This window comes from Hemiscyllium ocellatum, chromosome 25, assembly GCF_020745735.1.
Source record: "Hemiscyllium ocellatum isolate sHemOce1 chromosome 25, sHemOce1.pat.X.cur, whole genome shotgun sequence".
Lineage (NCBI taxonomy): Eukaryota > Metazoa > Chordata > Chondrichthyes > Orectolobiformes > Hemiscylliidae > Hemiscyllium > Hemiscyllium ocellatum.
The window spans coordinates 15,922,209-15,942,695 of NC_083425.1; the positions used below are offsets into that span (position 1 = coordinate 15,922,209).

Consider the following 20,487-nt stretch of genomic DNA (forward strand, 5'->3'; position numbering starts at 1 on the left):
AAGGAATTCATTCATGGGATGAGGGCATCGCTGTCCGGCATTTATTGTCAAACCCTAAAAGGCTAATTAAGAGTTAGCCATATTACTATGGGTCTGGAGTCACATGTAGCCCATACCTGGTAAGGACAGCAGTTTCATTAGTGAACCAGATGAGGTTTTCCTGACAATTGACATTGGTTTCACAGTCATCACTAGATTCTTAATTCCAGACTTTTATTCTATTCAAAGTCTGCCGTCTGTCATGGCGGAATCCGAATCCCTGGGTCTCTGGATCACTAAGTTGGGTGATAATATCACGTGGCCATCGCCTTCCCTAGATGAGCCTGCCAATTGAAATGGTCAACATGTCTGATTGGCTGCTTTGTACACTGACTGTCCTGATTGACAGGGTCCTTAGCCAATAAGCCTGAGTCTCCACCCCACTCCGGCCTATCACCCTCACCTTGACCTCCTTCCACCTATCCCACCTCCATCGCCCCTCCCCCTAGTCCCTCCTCCCTACCTTTTATCTTAGCCTGCTTGGCTCTCTCTCTCTTATTCCTGATGAAGGGCTTATGCTCGAAACGTCGAATTCTCTATTCCTGAGATGCTGCCTGGCCTGCTGTGCTTTGACCAGCAACACATTTGCAGCTGTGATCTCCAGCATCTGCAGACCTCATTTTTTACTATCCCTAAAGAGAGACCCTGTTAATCACCATGGTATAGACTGTCCTCTCTGGGGCATGCTCTTTAGTGCTCTGCTGCACCCGTACCATTCCCTATATGTGTTAAAATTATGTCTGAACTATGGTATATAAAAAAAGGTGTTGAATGTTATAACATCAATAGTGTGATTATGTTTTCTGTAGTTTGCTCTGATGTGTCTATAGCAATGTTTATTATATCCTGTTGCATCTGGACTCTGGGTTCATTTCTGGTAGTGACCAGTAGCTCTCTGTTAATTGAGGACGAAATAGCTTCCTCCCTTCTCTACCATCCCAAACCAATTCCAGATATGCAATGCAGACCAAAGCCATGAATATTGTTGCTGGTTAGAGGTATGCATTTTTAAAACACATCCTCACAAGATTTGCTCCTGTTGGGGTTGTTTGTACAAGTGGTTCAGGCTTGATTCTGACGAGAAAGCAGCACTTTCTTAAATTGAAGCTTGGTTGAATTTGACAGCTGTGCCTACAGCTCAATGATTTGATTGCAGTGGCAGTACCCAGAATTGGTAAGAGGGTGAGTAAGAGGAATTTGAGAGCCAATTGATCTTTATTCCTTTGAACATGAACTCTTGACAATGGTGTTGTGATAAAGCAGATGAAGTGACAGCGATGTTGCGACAATAACTAATCAGTACTTGCCTTTGAGTGCCAGAAGCCTCTGTGCAGGGTTGCAACAGTCCTCCTTTTGCTCTGTCTATAAATCAGCCTGGATTAACTCTTTGTGAGGTGACTACAGTTTTATCATTTTCAGCATCATGGACTTTGTACAGCTTCTATATTCCACAGAAGCAGTCTATTGGATATTTCCAGTGCTTTTAGTTTTGTGAGCAAGAATTTGCTATCGGAATAATGAGACAGTATTATTTGAGTAAATTGTACAGCATCCTCAAGTAGGGTAGAGTGTTGATTTGCAGTTAACTATGAAGACCAGAAGTTATTGCTTTGAGTTACGTTTACTGCCACAAAAATACCATTGCAGCTTTGGAGCTACACGCACTCTGTTTTTTGAGGAACTTACTACATTCGCCCATTACACTCAGTTCAAAATTATGCTAATTTGTTACAAACACAAATACCCTTTTAAGAACTGGGTGGTAAGAACTGCCACTTGCCTCGTAACTAAAAGTGAATTATGACCAGTGTGGAAGCTTGTTCAAGTCTGAAACATTCTAACTTAAAAATATTGAATTTTTTTTTCCAAGGTTCCTTTTTTGTCATCTTTTATCTCTCTTACCCAACCCCATCTTTCCTCCTCCTCATTGTTGGTTCATTATTTGATTTGACATTGAATTAACTTCCTTCTCAATCACCCTCTTTCCTCAATTAATTTCCGAAACTTTAAACCTCATTGGTTGAAGAGAGATCCCATTGCTTAGCCTCTAGGTTCTCAAATATTCAGTTTCCCTCATTCTGCTGTGATCACTCACACCTTAAACAACTTTGAGGGCAAGCAAGTCTGACCTTGTGCCTTGCCACCCCTTCAGTAGACCATGCTTTACCCTGCACAGTGTCAGGCAGCTGATTGCCTTTTTGAAGTTTAACTTTGTCTGATGTTGTTCCCTTTGTTCCTTCAAAGGAGAGATTTTGGAAAAGGAGGGTCTTCAGTTTCCTAACTTCAATAACCCAGTCGCTGGGCTTACTCAGTGTCCCAAACAGAGAGAGACAACAAATCAAGGCAGTGTTCATAATTTGTTTTTGTCAGGAGGGAATGACAGAAATGCAGTTTGTTCTACAGCGTACTGTGTTCCTAGTTCGCATTTGTCCTGTAACTGATGTTTCTCTCAAATTTACATCTCAAATGTTCTTCTTATCTATCAATGAACTAGAACTGAGCCCACAAGTTTAGAAATGTTCACTCTGCCACACTAAAGTCCTTGCTGGTTTTTCCAAGATCGCACCGAATATTTAGTAATGCTTCTTGTACCCTATGAGGAAATGAGACTTTGTATGCTACTGTTTCTAGTAACATTGACCCCTTACTAGGGTCTGAACTCTTAGATAACTTATTAATAAGAAAATTTATTTTCAAATAATAGAAATTGTTTAGGATAGAAAGAGTTGGCACTTATATCGGGCATCCCAGAGTGGTTTGCAGCATAGTGTTTTTAAAGGCTACTCACATTTTGAGTTGAAATGATAGCAGCAAAGTACATCCCAGGCAACAGGCTGAGTATTGAAATGAGCAGGTTAAAGTAGCATTTGTAAGAGCCTGTCTGGAGGATGTTGATCATTTGCAGCATTAGCATCAATCACTCCCTACCCTTCAACACTTTATTAGTTTCTCTTTCAAGAGCAGATTTTATTGTTTTTTTATTTTGGAAATCCTAGCCACATTGACATGGAGTAAATGTCAGAGAAAAGCTACATTTTAAATGCAGTGTTGTTCTGTGGTTTTTTCATTCCACGTGTTTGTAATCTGCATCAATGTTTAACCAAAAAAAATCGTGGATGTCACAGGTGATGACAAGCATGCTTTTTTAATTATTTATTTAAAAAGAACACTCCGTGCTCAGAGGAAGTGTATCGTTTTCAAAATATGTTGCCATGTGATCTCGAAGTGCAACGGTGAAAAAGTTTCTGGAAACTTCTGAGGTTTGAGGTTGTGAGGGGCCCAGCCCCTAGCAAGTGGTCAATGAAAGCAGCTTCTTATCTGAAGGAATTGCTTTCACATGGGTTTTGTGCCATTATCCCCCTTTGCTACAGCAGGGATTGAGTAAGTACAGCGGTCAGCCAGCCTGTGATCTCCAGCATGGGTTGGAACACTGTAATCTTGGACCTTGCTGCCAACTTGTTCACCTGCCAGTTGATCAGGATTCGAGCTTGAGAGGTTGGAAGGGCTTCCTACAGAGGAGCCAGATGTGAAATAACCCAAAGACTACATTGCGTTTCCAGATAACTGGTTATTTTAAAAGGGAACTTCAGTTTGGGAACTACAACATAATGTTTAGACAATTACACTTTTCCATCTGTGGTATTTCAGAATAATCAGTTCTGTAGGTTTTTTTTCTCTCTATGTCAGTGGAGCAGGATATAGAACAACACAATCCCGTTCCTGCACAAATCCTGATGGATCGGTGCTGATAGTTGTGATGGGTTTGGAATGTCTAGCATCTGTGTTTTTAAACGAGTGAATAAAGGGGGCTGCTACAAATCATTTCCACACGTTGAAATTTCTTTTGTGCACTGAGTCCTCTCTGCTGTTTAGGAAGAATAGCGTTACCATACACAGTACCAGAGCAAATCTTCTTGCAATGTGGGATCCTCTAACCCACATTTCTTAGCAAGTAGTCTGGAAGTTCTTCAACTGGAACTGCATAATTATTTGCAGTTCCATCCTCATCTCTTAAACCATCTCAACATATTCCAGATGGGCACCTATATTGAACAGAGATAGGACTGGCTATTTGCCATTGTTATTCCGTGGAAGGTACAAAGATGTGGCTTCCAAACCACATTATGTGAACTATATTGAGCAGATCAAGTAGCGTATAGGACACACAAACACAGAATCAGAGTATGCTTTCAGAAGCTATTCCTGATTTGAAAATTGCAGCAGCAATTGACTTCGTCAGCCGAAATAGTCAATTCATTAAAAAAAGTTGTATCTGGAACCATGCATCTCTCTGGTGTGTAAGATCACCTTTCTGAAAATTGACATGTTTTAGCCTTGTTATGCTATGGCAGTGAACCCTCCTGTTAATTAAACCAAGCACCCAGAAAAGCTCACCTCACCTCATAATCTGTTAAAGTATGTGTGACAGAGAACTCCCAAGTTCCTCTATGTAAAGAAAAATAATATCAATTTATTCCTTAATTCTAAAAGTGAACATTAAACAATAGCTATTCATAACTCTAAGGCCCCCTTTCTGTTAACTCTTATCTATCTCCAACATTATAACAATATACTGTTCTGATAAAACCTGTATTAAAAACACATCAACTTAATTTCAAAACCACATAGCAGCTGTTGGTGTCAATGTCTGTCGTCTTCTGGTTGTAGATCTTACTGGGTCATGTTTGGCCTTTTGCTGCAAAGATGTTTTTTATGAAAAAGGTATCTTTGATAGAGATTGTGTTGCTGGCAGTTAATCTGCAATGGCAGTTGGTCTCTCTGTCTAACTGTCAAAATGTCTACTTCCTTATACCCTCAGCAGAAGATCGTTTCATTGGTTTGATGTTGACAAAATAATAACTTCAAAATCAATTGGTTTTTAGTATCCTGGGGCATAGTTAAACAGGTTCAGTTTGAATTGTTGTGAAAATAGCAACCAAAACTCAAGTATTTGTTTCACAGCCAAAAATTACATATTTTCAAATTTCCAGTACGCTCTGAGACTACTAGTCAGTCACATGACAAGTGCCTGCAAGCTCTCAGTGCAAAACTGCTTTCGCGCTCTCTTAAAGGTACAGTACATGCCTTCACCTTCATAAGATCTCCTACCTTAAGAAAAAAATGAACCATCATAATGAAAAGATGGGTGCATTTTCTTTCTAATTCTTAACCCCACGACAATGAAATACATAGGACATTAATTCATATTAATTTCTACACACACACACACACACACACACACACACACACACACACATCTTATGTATACTTTATCTGTTAAATCAGCAATAACACATCTATCACATTCTTACGATCCGCAACGTGTACAATTTGTAAATTAAATGTGTGTAACATAGGACTCCAACGAAATAGTCTCATATTCCTGTCTTTAAATTGTTCCACAAATGAAAGAGGATTGTGATCCATGCACACAACTGTCTCTGACACATTATTTGTCATATAAACATTAAAATGTTTTAAGGCCAGGACCAAACTCAATACAGAGGAACTTTGATTATGTAAACGAGTTAGGCAGGCAATATTTTGTTTGGCTTATTGATTATTCGGAGAATAGATTTGACCTTAAACAAGGAAAGCTATACTGATCCAACGCTGTGCTCTACCAGAGAGTTTGTTTAAATCTATAATTTTGATGACTTTGCTATTTAAACAAACTAATTTTTGCATTCTGCAAATTGCAGGATAAACTGAGAAGGACTAAACCCTTACCATCACATAAATATATGAAATCCCAGTATTAAAAAAGGTCCCGAACAGCTGCTACAATCATAAGAGCATTTGTCAGTTACCGTTGAACTCAGTTTTGCGATAGAAACAGTGCTTCACGCATATGTTTACTTTCTCTGCCATTTTTTTTCATAAACGGCCCATGACAGGAATAAAGCACTTACTTTTGCAAAAAACCTTGTAACTAACTCCTACGTAAAACAAAAGTCATTATTGCTTGAGGTACTTGTGTTTCTTTGTTTTTGCCCGTGCTTTCACATCATCTTCCATACACCTAGTCCAAATTCACTTCCCTTTTTGAGGTAATGTTTTTATATGACCTTGAGATCTTGTTCAGATAATCCAAAATTTGGATAATTGATATCTGGATAATTGAGGTTCCTCTAGAATTTCTTTTCAATGATTTAGTATTTTCCCTGGTGGATGTTGAGTTTATTTGAAAAGGAACCAATTGGCTATTCAATTCCATCATTATCATCCTGTAGCAGAGCAGCTCCAACTCCTGTGTCACTGGCATCAATTGCAAAGTTGAAGGGTTTCAAAACATTTGGTGGAGTGAAAGCTGGTATGGTGGTTAATACTGCTTTTAAATTGTCAAGCGCTTTCTGGCATTGTTCTGTCCAATGAAATTTTGTGTTCTTCTTCAATGAATCTATTAGCAGTGCCACTACACTTAGTCCCAAACATTGAAGCACATTTTTCTTTGAGGTTGATTGTGGACATTCCTCGAAAGCCTTCATCTTTACATTCCTTGGGGTCAACCTCCCATGACCAATGTTATGTCCCAAGAACATCACCTCTGCCTTTGTGGATTGTGTTTTCTTTATTACTGGTTTTGCTTCTCTTGTTTGTTCAAAGGGCTCTACCAACTGTACCATGTGATCTTTCCAGGACTCAATAAAGATTGCTACATCATCCAGATAGACTGCACAGTTTGTTAACCCAGCCACAACTCTGTTTATGAGTCTTTAGAATGTGGCGGGTGCATTCTTCATTCCAAAGGACATCACTTTAAATTGATATCGCCCATTTGGGGTTTCAGACACAGAGGTTTCTTTTGCTTTCTCTGATAAAGATATCTGCCAGTAATCACGTAGTAAGTCTGGCTTTGTGATGTAAGTGATTTGCCTAATTTTCTCTACATAGTCCTCCAATCTTGGTATTGGGTTTGAGTCTGATTTTTTTTTTACAGCATTGATGGTCTGATAGTCCACACAAAATCATTGAATCCCATCAGGTTTGGGAACTAACACAATCAATGAACTCCACTTACTCTGACTCAGTTCAATCATACCTTTGTTGAGCATCGCATCCACTTCCTTCTGGACCTGTCTGGCTTTGAAAAGATTAAGCTGATAGGGATTTGTTTTATCAGAACAGCATTCCCTACTTCTATCTCACACACAATAACATTAGTCATCCCCATCTTATTCCCACATATGTCCTCATACTACTGCAACAAAGCTTTCAACTGTGTTCTTTGTGCCTGACAGATAGTTTACTAACCTATCCCACTGCTCAAGGGCTTCCTCATTATTTAATGTATTTTGAGGCGCATCAAATTCCATGACATCTGGATTTGATTCCTCATTCTACAGGGCAGTAACTAACACTCGTTTCTCCAGTTCCCTCTCTCTATTATAATAAGGTTTCAACATATTCACATGACATACCAGATACAGTTTTTTTCCTATCCGGCATCTTTACCAGATAGTTTACCTGACTCAACTGTTTCTCAATTTGATAGGGACCACTAAACCTGGCTTTGAAGGGATCTTCTCCGACTAGTAACTATACTAATACTTCATCCCCATGGGAAAACGTCCGAGTCTCTCAGGTTTTATCTGTCACCTGCTTCATTCTATGCTGTTCCCTCTTCAGATGTTGTTTAGCTAACTCACCTACCTGATTTAATCTCTCCCTCACCTCTGACACATAATTTAAGTGTGATATCTCTGACTTTGGTCCTGTCAATTTCTCTTTAATTAATTTCAAGGGGGCTCTCACTTCATATCCGAATATTAACTCAAAGGGAGTAAACTGAGTAGATTCGTTTGGGGCATCTCTAATGGAAAACAATACAAATATGGGGTACCTCTATCCCACTCATTCAGGTAATCTTGGCAGTATGCTCTCAACATAATCTTCAGAGTCTGATGCCACCTTTCCAAATCTCCCTGGGATTCAGGATGATGTGCATTGGATTTAAAGTGTTGTATACCTGAGCTATCCATGACTTCCTTAAATTGCCGAGCAGTAAAATTAGACTCTTGGTCTGATTGAATCTCTCTGGGTAGCTCATACCGTGTGAAGAAAACTACTAACTCCTCTACCATCCTTATTGCTTTCATACTCCATATTGGAATTGCCTTTGGAAATCTGGTGGACAAATCCATTATGGTTAGCAAGTAGTGGTTCCCACTTTTACTTTTAAGGAGGGGACCTACACAATCACTCTTAACCCCTGTGAAAGGTTCTTCGAATGTGGGAATGGGCAACAAAGGTGCTAGTTTTATTACCGCCCGAGGCTTACCAACCTTTTGGCACATATGACATGTACAGCAAAAGTTAACTACATCCTTATCCTTTCCAGGCCAATAGTAATGCTTTTGTGCCTTAGCCTGAGTCTTTCGTACCGAAATGACCTCCTACAGGTAGTTCATGTGCTACCCATAACACTTCCTGCCTGTATGCTCCCAGCAACACCATCTGGTGCACTTTTGCTGATTTATCCTCTGCACTAACCTGTCGTGGTCTCCGTTTTCGTTATTAGGATTCTATCTTTAAGATAATAACCTTCAGGAATATCCTCTGACTCCTTTGCTAAGTATGCATCCACAAATATATCTTTTATTGTCTCGTCTTTTTATTGTAAGTCCCTTAGTCTTTCAGGACTAAGCAAGTCTGCCTGACCCTCTGCTTGTTCGGGTTTTTCCTGCACCATTACGTCAAACTGGGTGTCCACTAACTGAACCTCAACCCCTTCATTTTTCTCTTTAATGTTTGCTTTGTGCTGTGAGTTATGATATTGGGATCTTGCTACTACACAGTCTGGAAAAATTCCAGGATAATTTTCTTTTAACTCCTGAGTTCCCTGGTCTTCCTTTGGCTTCTCCACAACAAGGGGTGTCACTTCCACTTTGGATCCTGCTAAATCATTCCCAAGAACGAACTGTATTCCTGGAGCTGACACTGTCAATCACTCCCACTGTTACTCCCCCAGTCTTGTGTTGGCACTCCAACCTGATCTTACACAAGGGAATGCTTTATTTCTGTCCACCTATCCCACAAACTACCACCCTCCCGGTAAAAGGTCAGAAAAAGTTATTAGAGATTGGTTAGATAGTGTATCTCTCAAAATTATAACTTCTTTCCCTTGTCCCCCTGTTTCTTCTGAGTAAACTTTACCCACACAGGCGAATTCTTTCTAGAGATCAGGCACAAACTCCATACCCAGCCCCAGCCTGGGCCGTGCGCTCTACTGCAGCTCCTCGGCTCCTCTTGGGGTTTCCTTTACGACTTTCACTAATGCCACTGGCTTAGTTTCTTTTACCACATCCTTTCCCACAGTGCCTTTCTTTAACAACCAGCACTGTGTCTTTACATTTCCCACCTTCTGGCAGTGAAAACACCTTTTCCCAATGGCCTTCAACCACTGGCACTGTAATTTTCTGTGTCCCATCTCATTTTAGTGAAAACACCTGAGGCCTTTCACCCTCTTAGGTTTCTTTTTTAACCTGTAGTAAGTAATTACCAGTATTCTCTACTCCTTGTTTTGTAGCGTAGGATCTCCCCTCTGCCAATTTCTATCCCTCACATGATGAAATTCTTGCCAGAAGCTAAACTTTGCCTTATGCACCAATGTATATTCATCCACCATCTTTGCCAATCTTCTCACTTCTTGAACTTTCTGTTCATCCGCATGAATTCTTATCATCTCTGGAAATGAGTTTCTAAACTCTTCCAGCAGAATAATTTTTCTTAGAGCCTCGAGGGTCTTATCTATTTTTAAGGACTGCACCCATCTACCAAAGTTACTATGTTTAATTCTTTCAAACTCAACAGAAGTCTGCCTGGTTCCTTCCTTATGTTTCTGAACCGCTGTCTGTACGCTTCTGGTACCAATTTATAAGCACTCAAAAATAGCCTGTTTGACATCACATAATCTCTTGACTCCACATCTGACAGTGTTGCAAATACCTCACTAGCGCTGCCTACTAGCTTAGTCTGAACTAGCATTACCCACAAGTTCTCTGACCGCTCAATCTGCCTAGCCGATTTTTCAGATGAAATAAAGAAGGCTTCGACATCTTTCTCATGAACATGTAGTAGTGTTTTAACTATCTTATCTCTTTATCTCTACTCTGTCAACTTGACTTTCCTAAGTCCCAACTTCTGAGGTTCAAATTCTCTCTCCTTTTCTTTCTTTTCTCTCTCTTTTCCTCACCCTTTCTTCTTTCTCTCTTTGCTCAGTTAAGAACTTTCTATCTCTTTCTGTCTCCTTCTTTCTCCTGTCTCTCTTTTGTCTTTCTTCTCTCTCTTTCTCTCTCCTGCCTTTCCCTTTCTTTATCTTCTAACTCCATTTTCCTCAGTTGTAATTTCAGTTTTTCTAACTCGACTGCACTTGTCTGTTTTTCTGACATATCTAAGTGCTTGACTAACTTCCTTACAACTTCAGCTTTCCATTTGTCCCTGGTTAGACCCAATTCTAATCTATTTGTTAATTTTAAAAGAAAGTCCTTCTTCTGTCTGTCTTAACGTTCTTGGCAAATTTGGGAATCATCTTCAAACTCCAGAACCTCTTTAGCAATCGTAAGAGCTATTTCTCTCACTTTTTGTTTAACCAACCACACTTAACCAAACTTAAACAAATGGTCTCACCTACATTTTATTTAAAGATCTTGGACATTAATTGGCAAATTTTTAAATCTGCTGGGATTTTTCGTGCCCCAAATCAATTCAAATCTGTTCACATCTCAGACTACATCTGTCTAAACCTGCCCAAATCCCGGACGAGCCCCCAAACTGTTACGGCATGGTGGTGAACCCATCTGTTAATTAGCAAAGGGTAACACCCAGAAAAGCTCACCTCGCCTTGTAATCTGTTAAAGTATGAGTGACAGAGAATTCCCAAATTCCGCTATGTAAAGAAAAATGATATCAGTTTACTTCTTAACTCAAAAAGTGAACATTAAACAACAACTATTCACAACTCTAAGCCCTCCTTTCTCTTAACTGCTTTTTATTTGCCACCCACTGTATAACAATACACCATTTTGTAAAACCTGTATTAAAATTACATCAACTTAATTTCAAAACCACATAGCGGCTGTCGTCGTCGCTGTCTGTCTTCCTCTGTAGTTCTCCCTGGATCGTCTTCAGTCTTTTGCTGCAAAGATGCTTCATATGAAAAAGGTATCTTTGGTAGAGACTGTGTTGCTGACAGTTACTCTGTCAATGGAAGTTGGTCTCTCTAACTGTCAAAATGTCTGCTTCTTTATATTCTTAGCAGATCGTCTCATTGGTTTGATGTTGGCAAAACAATAAATTCAAAATCAATTGGCTTTTAGTATCATAATTAACTGGTTCAATTTAAATTGACGTAAAAATCGCAACTAAACTCAGGCATTTTATTCACAGCCAAATGTTACGTATTTTCAAATTTCCAGTACACTCTGAGACTGCTACTCAGTCACATGACAGGTGCCTGCAAGCTCTCAGTGCAAAACTTTCCCTTAAAGGTACAGTGCAAGCCTTCACCTTTATAGCAGCCTTTCTTCAGAAATGGGCTACAGTGTCACTTTACTTATTAATGCTGCTTACTTCTATGAGCTTCAAGTTAACTTTTTACATGGCATGTTTCACTTCAGAGTCTGTTTCTGTTCTGTACGACTCTATGACTATGACTCTACTCAGGGCATAGGAAGATCAACTGGGGAGGTCTTCAGCCTCTCCCTGCAGCAGACCAACTGTCCCTGCCTGTTTCAAGAGGGCCAACATCATTCCTGTGCCTCAGTCTCAATGACTACCGCCCAGTGGCACTAACTTCAGTGGTCATGAAGTGCTTTGAAAGGCTGGTCATGGCATTAATCAACTCCCAGCCTCCCCACTACTCTTGACCCACTCCAATTTGCCTATTGGACCAACAGATCCGCGTCAGATGCCATATCACTTGCCCTTCACTCCCTAGAACAGCTTGACACCAAGAACAGCAAGAATTCTACTCATTGACTACAGTCCCTTGGATGGAAGTGAGGGCTGGGAGGTGTGGGCGCAGGTTTTACCCTTCCTGCGGTGGTAAGGGGAGGTGCCAGAAGTGGAGGGTGGGTTGGTGGGAGGTGTGGATCTAAAGTGGGAGTCACAAAGGGAATGGTCTCTGCAGAATGCTGAAAGGGCAGGGGAGGGAATTATATCTCTGGTGGTGGGGTCTGGCTGTAGGTGGTGGAAATGACAGAGAATAATGTGCTGTATCTGGAGTTTGTTGGGGTGGAAGGTGAAGACCAGGGTGTTTCTGTCCTTGTTGCAACTGGAGGGTGGGATTCAAGGGCAGAGGTGTGCAAAAAGGGGGAGATGCGCTGGAGGGCATTGTTGACCACGTGGGTAAATTGCGGTGCTCGAAGAAGGAAGACATCTGGGATGTTCCATGATGGAATTGATCATCCTGGGAGCAGATGCAGTGGAGGTGGAGGACTTAGGAGTAAGGAATAGAGGAGGAGGGTGGGAGGAGGTGTAGTCCAGTTTGCTAAGTAGGTTTGAAGTAGATTCTGGATCAGTGGTGCTGGAAGAGCACAGCAGTTCAGGCAGCATCCAAAGTGCAGCGAAATCTGAAGTAGATGTCAGTGTTGAGTTGGTTGCCAGAAATGGAGATTGAGAGGTCCAGGAATGGGAGGGAGGTGTCCAAGGCAGTCCTGGTGAACTTCAGGCCAGGGTGGAAAGCGCTCATGAAATTGATGGACTGTTTTACCTCCTCATGGGAGCATGAGGTGGCTCTGATACAGTCTTCGATGGAGCTGAGGAAAAGGTGGGGAATGAAGCCAGTATAGCTGCGAAGATGGACTGTTCCACATACCCGACAAAGTGTTGGTATAGCTGGGGCTCAAGCGGGTGCCCATGGGTATCCCTTTGGTTTGAAGCAAGTGAGAGGATTCGAAGGAGAAATTGTTGAGGGTGAGTGTGTCGTTGGAAGGGTACTGGTTGGGTCGGTGCAAGAGGACGAAACTTGGATGTGACCTGTACAATCTCAACATGACCTCCTTAACTCCTCTACTCAAAGGACAGAGCAATGAAGGCAAGCGTGCTAAACACCTTTGTAATCACCCTCCCCATATATGCTGTAAACCTCAAAGAATTATGTATCTGTACCCTTAGGTCCCTCTATTCTACAATAAATTGTATGAGCCCACCCCTTGTTTGTTGTACCAAAATGCAATCCTGTGTCACACATGGCTGAACCGTCTAATTAAAAATAACTAGCAGTGATTTAAGGATCGGCTGTGGAATCTTTAAAATGGAAAAATGAATTCACACCTGCTGGTGTCTGAGCACATTTCGCATCAGTGCAGACTAAGCCCTACGGTAAAGGTGTTATGTAAACAAACTGGCTCATAGTATTTTATACATTTATGAAGGTTAGTAGTCATGGAAAAAATGATCTTGGCTTTCAAATAAGCAAAACGGGAAGTATTGGCTCTCTGATACTTGTAGTTCACAAACCACATAAATCATTGAAAAGTGGTTTCGCAACGTATTAAGATTACAGCCTTGTGAAATGATGTGGCTTGTCTGAGGAAGTCACAAATATGGCACCATCTATTCTTAGTTTTATGACATTATTAGAATAGTGTTAGAAAGTAACATTGTCCTTAATGGAAGTGTGAGTATTGAAGATGGGGTTTGATTGAATTGTTACTGATGCGACAGCGCAGTCTCCGAAATGGCAATGAAGGGTCTGGAATAATTTCTTTCCGATGAAATATTTTTCTCAAGATTTTTAGTTTTCATGTACTCTTTCGAATGGAAATGCCTTTGTTTTCTGGTATGTGATGAATGCAGCAGAATGAATCGGCTCATGTTTAATTGCTCTGCCTACCTCTGATGTCTGGAACAGGGATATTGCATTATAGCCTTGAACGTGTAATTCTGCCCTCTTAAGCCTTTTACCTCAATTGGTTAGTATCCAGAACCTTGAACCCAATTGAAGATAGTTTGGGTGAAGTGTTGGATTAAGGCAAGTTAGGTACATAAAGTGGGAAAAGAAACCAAAAGGTAAGATTGGATGAAAAGAGATGGGAAAATTTGCACACATAGCACAGGGGCCAGTTGATATGTATCTGTTGCCATGCTTAAATCTTATGAAATCCAATGAGATCGCTTTGAAAACTCATCAGATTTTAACAGATAATAGTGATCAGATATTTAGGGCATTGGAAATTGGTAAGCGTCTGTCTGCTTCATGGATCTCATTAATGTTTCTTTAGCTTAAACTGTATTCCATTTTGTAAGTTATTGAAACTGGAGAAGGCCATTCAGCCCTATGAGGATGTTCTACCATTTGAGTAGATCATCGTATCTTGTACTGTGCTGTTCCATTGTCACACACCATTCCTCCACCAGTAGTGAGATTGGTCATCTTGCTGTCAGATGCTGTAGACCTAGTTATTTGGAAGTATAGTCCTAGGCATCTATATATTTACTCAGGCTTTCTATTGTTCATGTTGTAGGAGATGTTATAGCCCAGTAGATACAGTCTTTGGCTTTGAGATAGCGATGCTGGGTTCCAGTCCCACTCCTGCTGACCACCAAAGGATTGTTCATAGCAAGGTTCAATCCGTTATTAATCCTTCCAACAATATCCCAAAAGTCAAAATATTGTGTGTGTCGACGCAAACCAAACTGAACAATTGAAGTTTTCTGCAGTTCATTTCTGTCTGGACAGTTGGAGTGTGATTTGGATATTCACTATACTGTGGCGATACCTCCTTTTCTGTCACTCCAACTTCTCCACGCATAGCCTGTGGTTAGGCATTGGGCACTCAACTCCAGATATTTTCAAGAATATGCTGCATTGTTCATTTCGCTACAAGGAGAGTCCTATGAACTTTGATAACATGCTGAGATTATATTTGGTTTTCCATTTGTCCATGTCTAACTTTAATGAATATATTGTAGAGGGCTTGTTTCCCCTATAAATAATTTACTCCCATGCTAGTTACTGTCAGTGATTAGTTCCCCCTTTTCTCCGACTGACTTTCTCCATCCAGTACAGCTTGGAATATTTTGTGCAGGGCTGAGGTGTGTGGTGCAGTTAGTATCGTGACAGCTCACTTGAATGATACCCAGGGAAATGTATGAAGGAAAGGCTTAAAAATTGTTTTTTCTTTAACATAGCTAGTTATGAGGGACCAACTGAAAGTTCATAATTGTGAAAGGATTTGAAAGGATAAGTAGGGAACAAGAATCAGACATGCGAGATTGTTAGAGAGAGAAAGATTCTGTTAGCACTTACACAGGTGAGGTAACAAAGGAAAAGTTATGTTTGTTCAGCTGTCCAGCTAGAAGTTACATTCTCCCATGTTAGTTGAGATGTTGGTATGTGAATTGGATAAGTACTTGGAAGGAAGGAATATTACCCCTGAAAGAGAGAATATACTTTTTGTATAAAACACCATTCAAAGTGAAAACATTTTGTCTTTGATTGCACAGCACTTATTAAGAAGAGTGACTTGCATTTATGTAACATCTTTTTGGTCACGTGATGGGTCTAAAGCACTTTATAGCTGATTAAGTACTTCAGAAGCATGATTGCTGTTGTCGTTATAAGGAACGCACTGACCTATGTGTACCAACTCCACACAAACAGCAATGTGACACTGAGCAGATGGTCCATTTAACTGATGTTGATTGAGAGATAAACGTTGGCTGGGACACCGGGAATAACTCTCCAGCTCTTCAAAACAGTAGCGTATAAACTTCTAAAACCATCTGATGGGACAGACTTGGTCCTGATTTAATATAGAGTCAGAGTTGTCCAGCACAGCCACAGAACTTTTGATCATAGAGTCATAGAGCTGTATAGCATGGAAACAGACCCTTCAGTCCAACTTTTCCATGCCAACCGAATATCCTAAGTTAATGCAGTCCCATTTACCAACATTTGGCCCATATCCCTCTGAACCCTTCCTATTGATATACCTATCCAGATGCCTTTTAAATGTTGTAATTGTACCAGACTCTTCCACTTCCTCTGGCAGAACATTCCATACACGCACCATCCTCTATGTGAAAAAGTTGTCACTTAGGTCCCTTTTATATCCTTCCTCTCTCGCCTTAAACCTATGACCTCTAGTTTTAGACTCCCCTATCCTGTGAAAAAGACTTTTGATATTCACCCTATCCATGCCTCTCATGATTTTATAAACTTCTATAAGGTCATCCCTTAGCCTCTGACATTCAAGAGAAAACAGCCCCAACCTACAGACTCTCCCTGTAGCTCAAACCCTCCAACCCTGGCAACATTCTTATAAAACTTTTCTGTACCCTTTTTAATATCTCATCCAGAAAACAGAATCTCCAGTAGTGCAACACTCACTCAGTACTGTGTGTTGGATTGTCAGGCTAAACTTTTATGCTCAGTGCTGTGACTGAATGTATTAGCAGACATCTTTAGGTCTTTGGGAACTATAAATTAAGGTAAAAATGATTTCTTTGAACATTTATATTTAAAAATAAAAACAAAGCCACTCTTTGAACTCTAACCCTTGTGTTTCTTTGTTCTCTCCAGCAACATCCCTTCTTCACACTGCACGAATCCAAAGACACGGATGTGGCATCGTTTGTGAAGCTTATTTTGGGAGATTGAAAGATTCCCGTACTATACAACGGCTTCTGCCATTGGTCCATCTACATGTTCTGCTTTGGGATGAAGTCACAGGATATTTTCTGTCAGTGTTGATCTTGGAAAATATATCAAGAGTTTTCAGAGTAACTCTGGCCATTGGCAAGAACTGGGTGGGGGGAAATCTTTAGTAAACTTGTGCAGCTGAAAAGAGAGAGCCCAGTATCTGCTCCTCTAGATGTCTGAGTGGTACTGTGGAGTCCTTTCAAAAACCTTTGTCAATAATTTTCGACTGACTTGCAAAAACCAATAATTGGGAGTAGGTTTTTTTTTTAATAATTTGTTTTTTTTTAATTTAAGTGAATAGTGGGTTATGTTCTCATAATTATCTGCAAAGCCTTCACTGTGTGACTGTGATGAAGACTTGCATTGCCTCAGACTTTGGTCTCTTAAAGGCCACGTTAGCTTCTGAAGTTGTAGAATTTTGATGCAAGGCTGCATTGTGTGTGCAAGCGTGTGTGTGTGTATTTTTAAATAGGTGCACTGAAAATTGCGTGATTGCAGGCAAACCAATGGGTGTGAAGGCAACCAGTTTAAATGGGAGGTGCTATGGTGGAGCCAGCTTTTGGCTTAACACGTCTACCCCTTCCTTTGCCTACGTATGGTGTGACTTTTGTTTGTGTATAAATAATGTGATGTGTAAATATATGCTCACTTCCATAAGAGTAACTCTGGACACACCGAGGTAATGATCCACCCCCATAAATTGTACTCTGGACAGATTAGTTCCATGCAGTCAAAATCTATCTGAATCTTTTTTGTATTTTCACCAACAGTGCTAAATTCTGCACTAACAAAAAGTGATATCCCTATAAAATGTAATTTATTTTTAAAAGAAAAGTTCAGATGTTAGTTTATCCAGCCTAATATTGTATAGTGTGCACATCCAACTAATTTTTGCGAGTAGTATTTTATTAAGTGGTTAGGATGAAGATTGTATTTTTACATAAAACTTGTACAGGTCACCTAAAGGCTGAAGTAGATTTTAATAAGCCCATAATTTAGTTATTTTGAAAATCAAGATATTTTTGAATTGCTTTTGCTTTTAAAGAGAAAGGGTGAGAAACTGAATGTTGTGAATTTCTGGCCCATGTAGTACAAACCTTACAGGAAAGATTAGTTCCTTAAAACTCAGCTGCCCTTCCTTTTACTGGTTATAATGGTGTCAATGCCTTTTCAGCTGTCTTGGACTGTGTAGGAAAGAAATATTTTAGTCAGCAACTACTCAATTAATTCCTGACGTCCGCTAACTTGGGTATTGTCATCCGTGCCAATAGTAGCCAATCCTTTGTGATAAGAGAGTGATCTGTTCTTCCCCAATGAATGGAATGACATGTAGAACTCATTCAATAGGGAAAGTTCAAGTCTGAATGTTTGTTTCAAGTAACTGTGATCCTGAGGTGTCTCCTTATTGGAAAATCAAATATTCTAATATTACAGCTTCTAACCTCCTCTCCTAAGGTTATGTTCCTTGTCACTAATTTTTCTTCCATCCTCTCTCGATCAATTCAACTGGGGTTCCACAACCGCTGTTACACTCACCAGTCAAACAGCAGTATTTACTGTCTAGGTTGTCCACATTGCTGTCTTCCACCCTTTAGTAAGTCAGGAATAATTCTCGTCCGCTAAGCTGGAGTGCATCACTTTTGTGAGGTGCTATCAAGGCTCATTTTTCTAACTTTTGGTTTTTCATACCAGAATGGGGTGCATTTTAGCAGTGGTGTTATCCTAACACTAATAGGTTATTGATCATGAAGGTATTGAAACCTTCTTATTGATGCTAAGGAGAACTGTTGCAGTCTCACTTGACACTGGGAAGCACAGAATTAGCTGTGTGACATATAGATGGCATCTCAATGATTTTGCATTTGGAATCAAAGTCCATTGTTGGAGCAATTCTGGGTGCCATTTCTGTTCCACTGTTTCCTGATGCAGGAGCTGGAAGGAAATATTATTCTGAACCATGTTAACAGTCCCTCAGAACTGCTCTTGTGTCAGTTTTATAGATTATTTTAGTGCCCAAGAAATATAAGCATTTATCTCTTGCATTGATTCTGTTCACCGAAAGCTGTTTAAGTTTGAAAATGGCAATATGCAGCAGTGCTTGAATGTTTTGGATAGAGCAGCTTGAAATTCCAAAATCCCCAATTGTTTGCTGCAGTTCTCAAAACAGTTTGGAGACATGTTAACCTCAGAAGATATTCTTGTCTTGGGGAATCCTTAAAAGCCCTCTGAAGGTGCTGCATCTCCTGCAATTTTGGATTTTATTTTGAAAGGCAGTGGGAGAAATATAACTTTTTTTTTGAAGAGGTAGCTTCACTTTTCAATAGTTTCCCTTTGGTATTTTGCCCCACTTTGACTAACTGAAGTAAAATCCTCAACTACCTTGTGGTGTGGAATTAAGGTGATGCACTTCAATCCTGGTGCCTTTGAAGGGTTGGTTAACCATTTCATTATTTCTTATACTTCAGCCTTTGTGTACGTCATTCTAATTAAAACAAAATGTCACATTAGCGTGACAAAGGAACAGGGCTAAAATTTTGCCAAGTGCTGGCAATTTTAAACCGAGTGTGTTAACTTACATCCACAGCAAGAGTCGAAGTGGCATTTTACATTTGCCTAAATTTGCGAGAGAGGAATAGTAAGAGTTAATATTTAAATAGGGCTCTGTATTCTTTTCAGAAAACTGAACGCTCATACAGCTGAATCAGGTTAGCTCTTCACCTTAGGTCTAATCTCATTTATATGTCTTCAGTCAAAACAAGAACATCTATTGCTCCTGGCTGAATTCAAAGAGAGAGAGGAAAACTCTGCATTTCACTCAGATTCCAAAATTTCCCTGAAATTGTAAAGTTCCCTATTGATTGCATGCCTGAGCAGATGAGAGTATCAGTCTATTCTTGGGCTACCGTGCACATATATGAGCTGTGGCTTGTGTAGATTGTGGGATGATCCACACTTTATTTCCTAAAGAACCTGAATCTCCGCTGACTAACCACATGGATCAGTAAATTTCTCTTGAATCCAGGGATGCTATTTCTGATGTTCAATCATGTCTTTGCTCCAATTTTTCCACCTCACCCTAATTTCTCATGAAGATCCAAAACTGATGTGGCTAATATTTTTGTTCTTGGTTGACAATCTCAAGATATCTTCTAGAGTGTGCAGTGTTTCTGCCTATATTAGTGGTTGGATGAGTGATGGTAAATGAAACTATTACAACTAGTTAAATGTTGAGTTGATTTAAAAACCCTAAAGTGGCATTTCTGCCTTGTTCCATACCTTGACGTTGAGAGGTAATGTTTTCAAATTGAAGGTCAGCAATGATTTACCTGTGATCTTCATCAAATCAATTAAATTACAAACCAGGTGACTGGTTCACTGGGCAAGTTGAGTTTGTGAACTATATTTGTGATATGAGAAATGTGCTGAAGAATCCAAAACTGCAGGCAGGGTAAGTGCATTGAAGAATGTGACAGTGTATCGGTCACTGGGGCATCACGCTTCTTTCCCCCCCTCACCCAGTCTCCAGCCTTCTTGCACCATCGAATCGATGCTAACTTTAGCTCTGGGTCATTGAGCCATGAATTTTTTTTTACAACCTGTAGATGTTTGTTTGGACAATGTTGTGCAAGTTGGTAGAACTTTCTTTGTGCTGCTAAAACCCATCTAAGGTTTAACCACGTTAATAGTACAAGCTCTTCTGAGTGACCCTTTGCTTTGCAATTTGTTGAAGGGGTATGTTTAGTCATCTGCCATTGGTTACTGTGATTGCATTTTAATCTCATCAGCCTCATGAGTTTAGA

The 20,487-nt window shown here is 40.1% G+C and overlaps 1 protein-coding gene across 1 annotated transcript in view; it reads left to right on the forward strand.

Annotated features, from left to right (window-relative positions):
• map2k6 (mitogen-activated protein kinase kinase 6) overlaps positions 1–17,485 on the forward strand; it is a 125,010-nt gene extending 107,525 nt beyond the window's left edge. Inside the window, exon 12 of the mRNA XM_060844481.1 lies at positions 16,568–17,485. Coding sequence (XP_060700464.1) covers positions 16,568–16,645 — 78 coding nt within the window. The 3' untranslated portion in view covers positions 16,646–17,485. The remainder of the gene's footprint in view (positions 1–16,567) is intronic.
• The last annotated feature ends 3,002 nt before the right edge of the window (positions 17,486–20,487 follow it).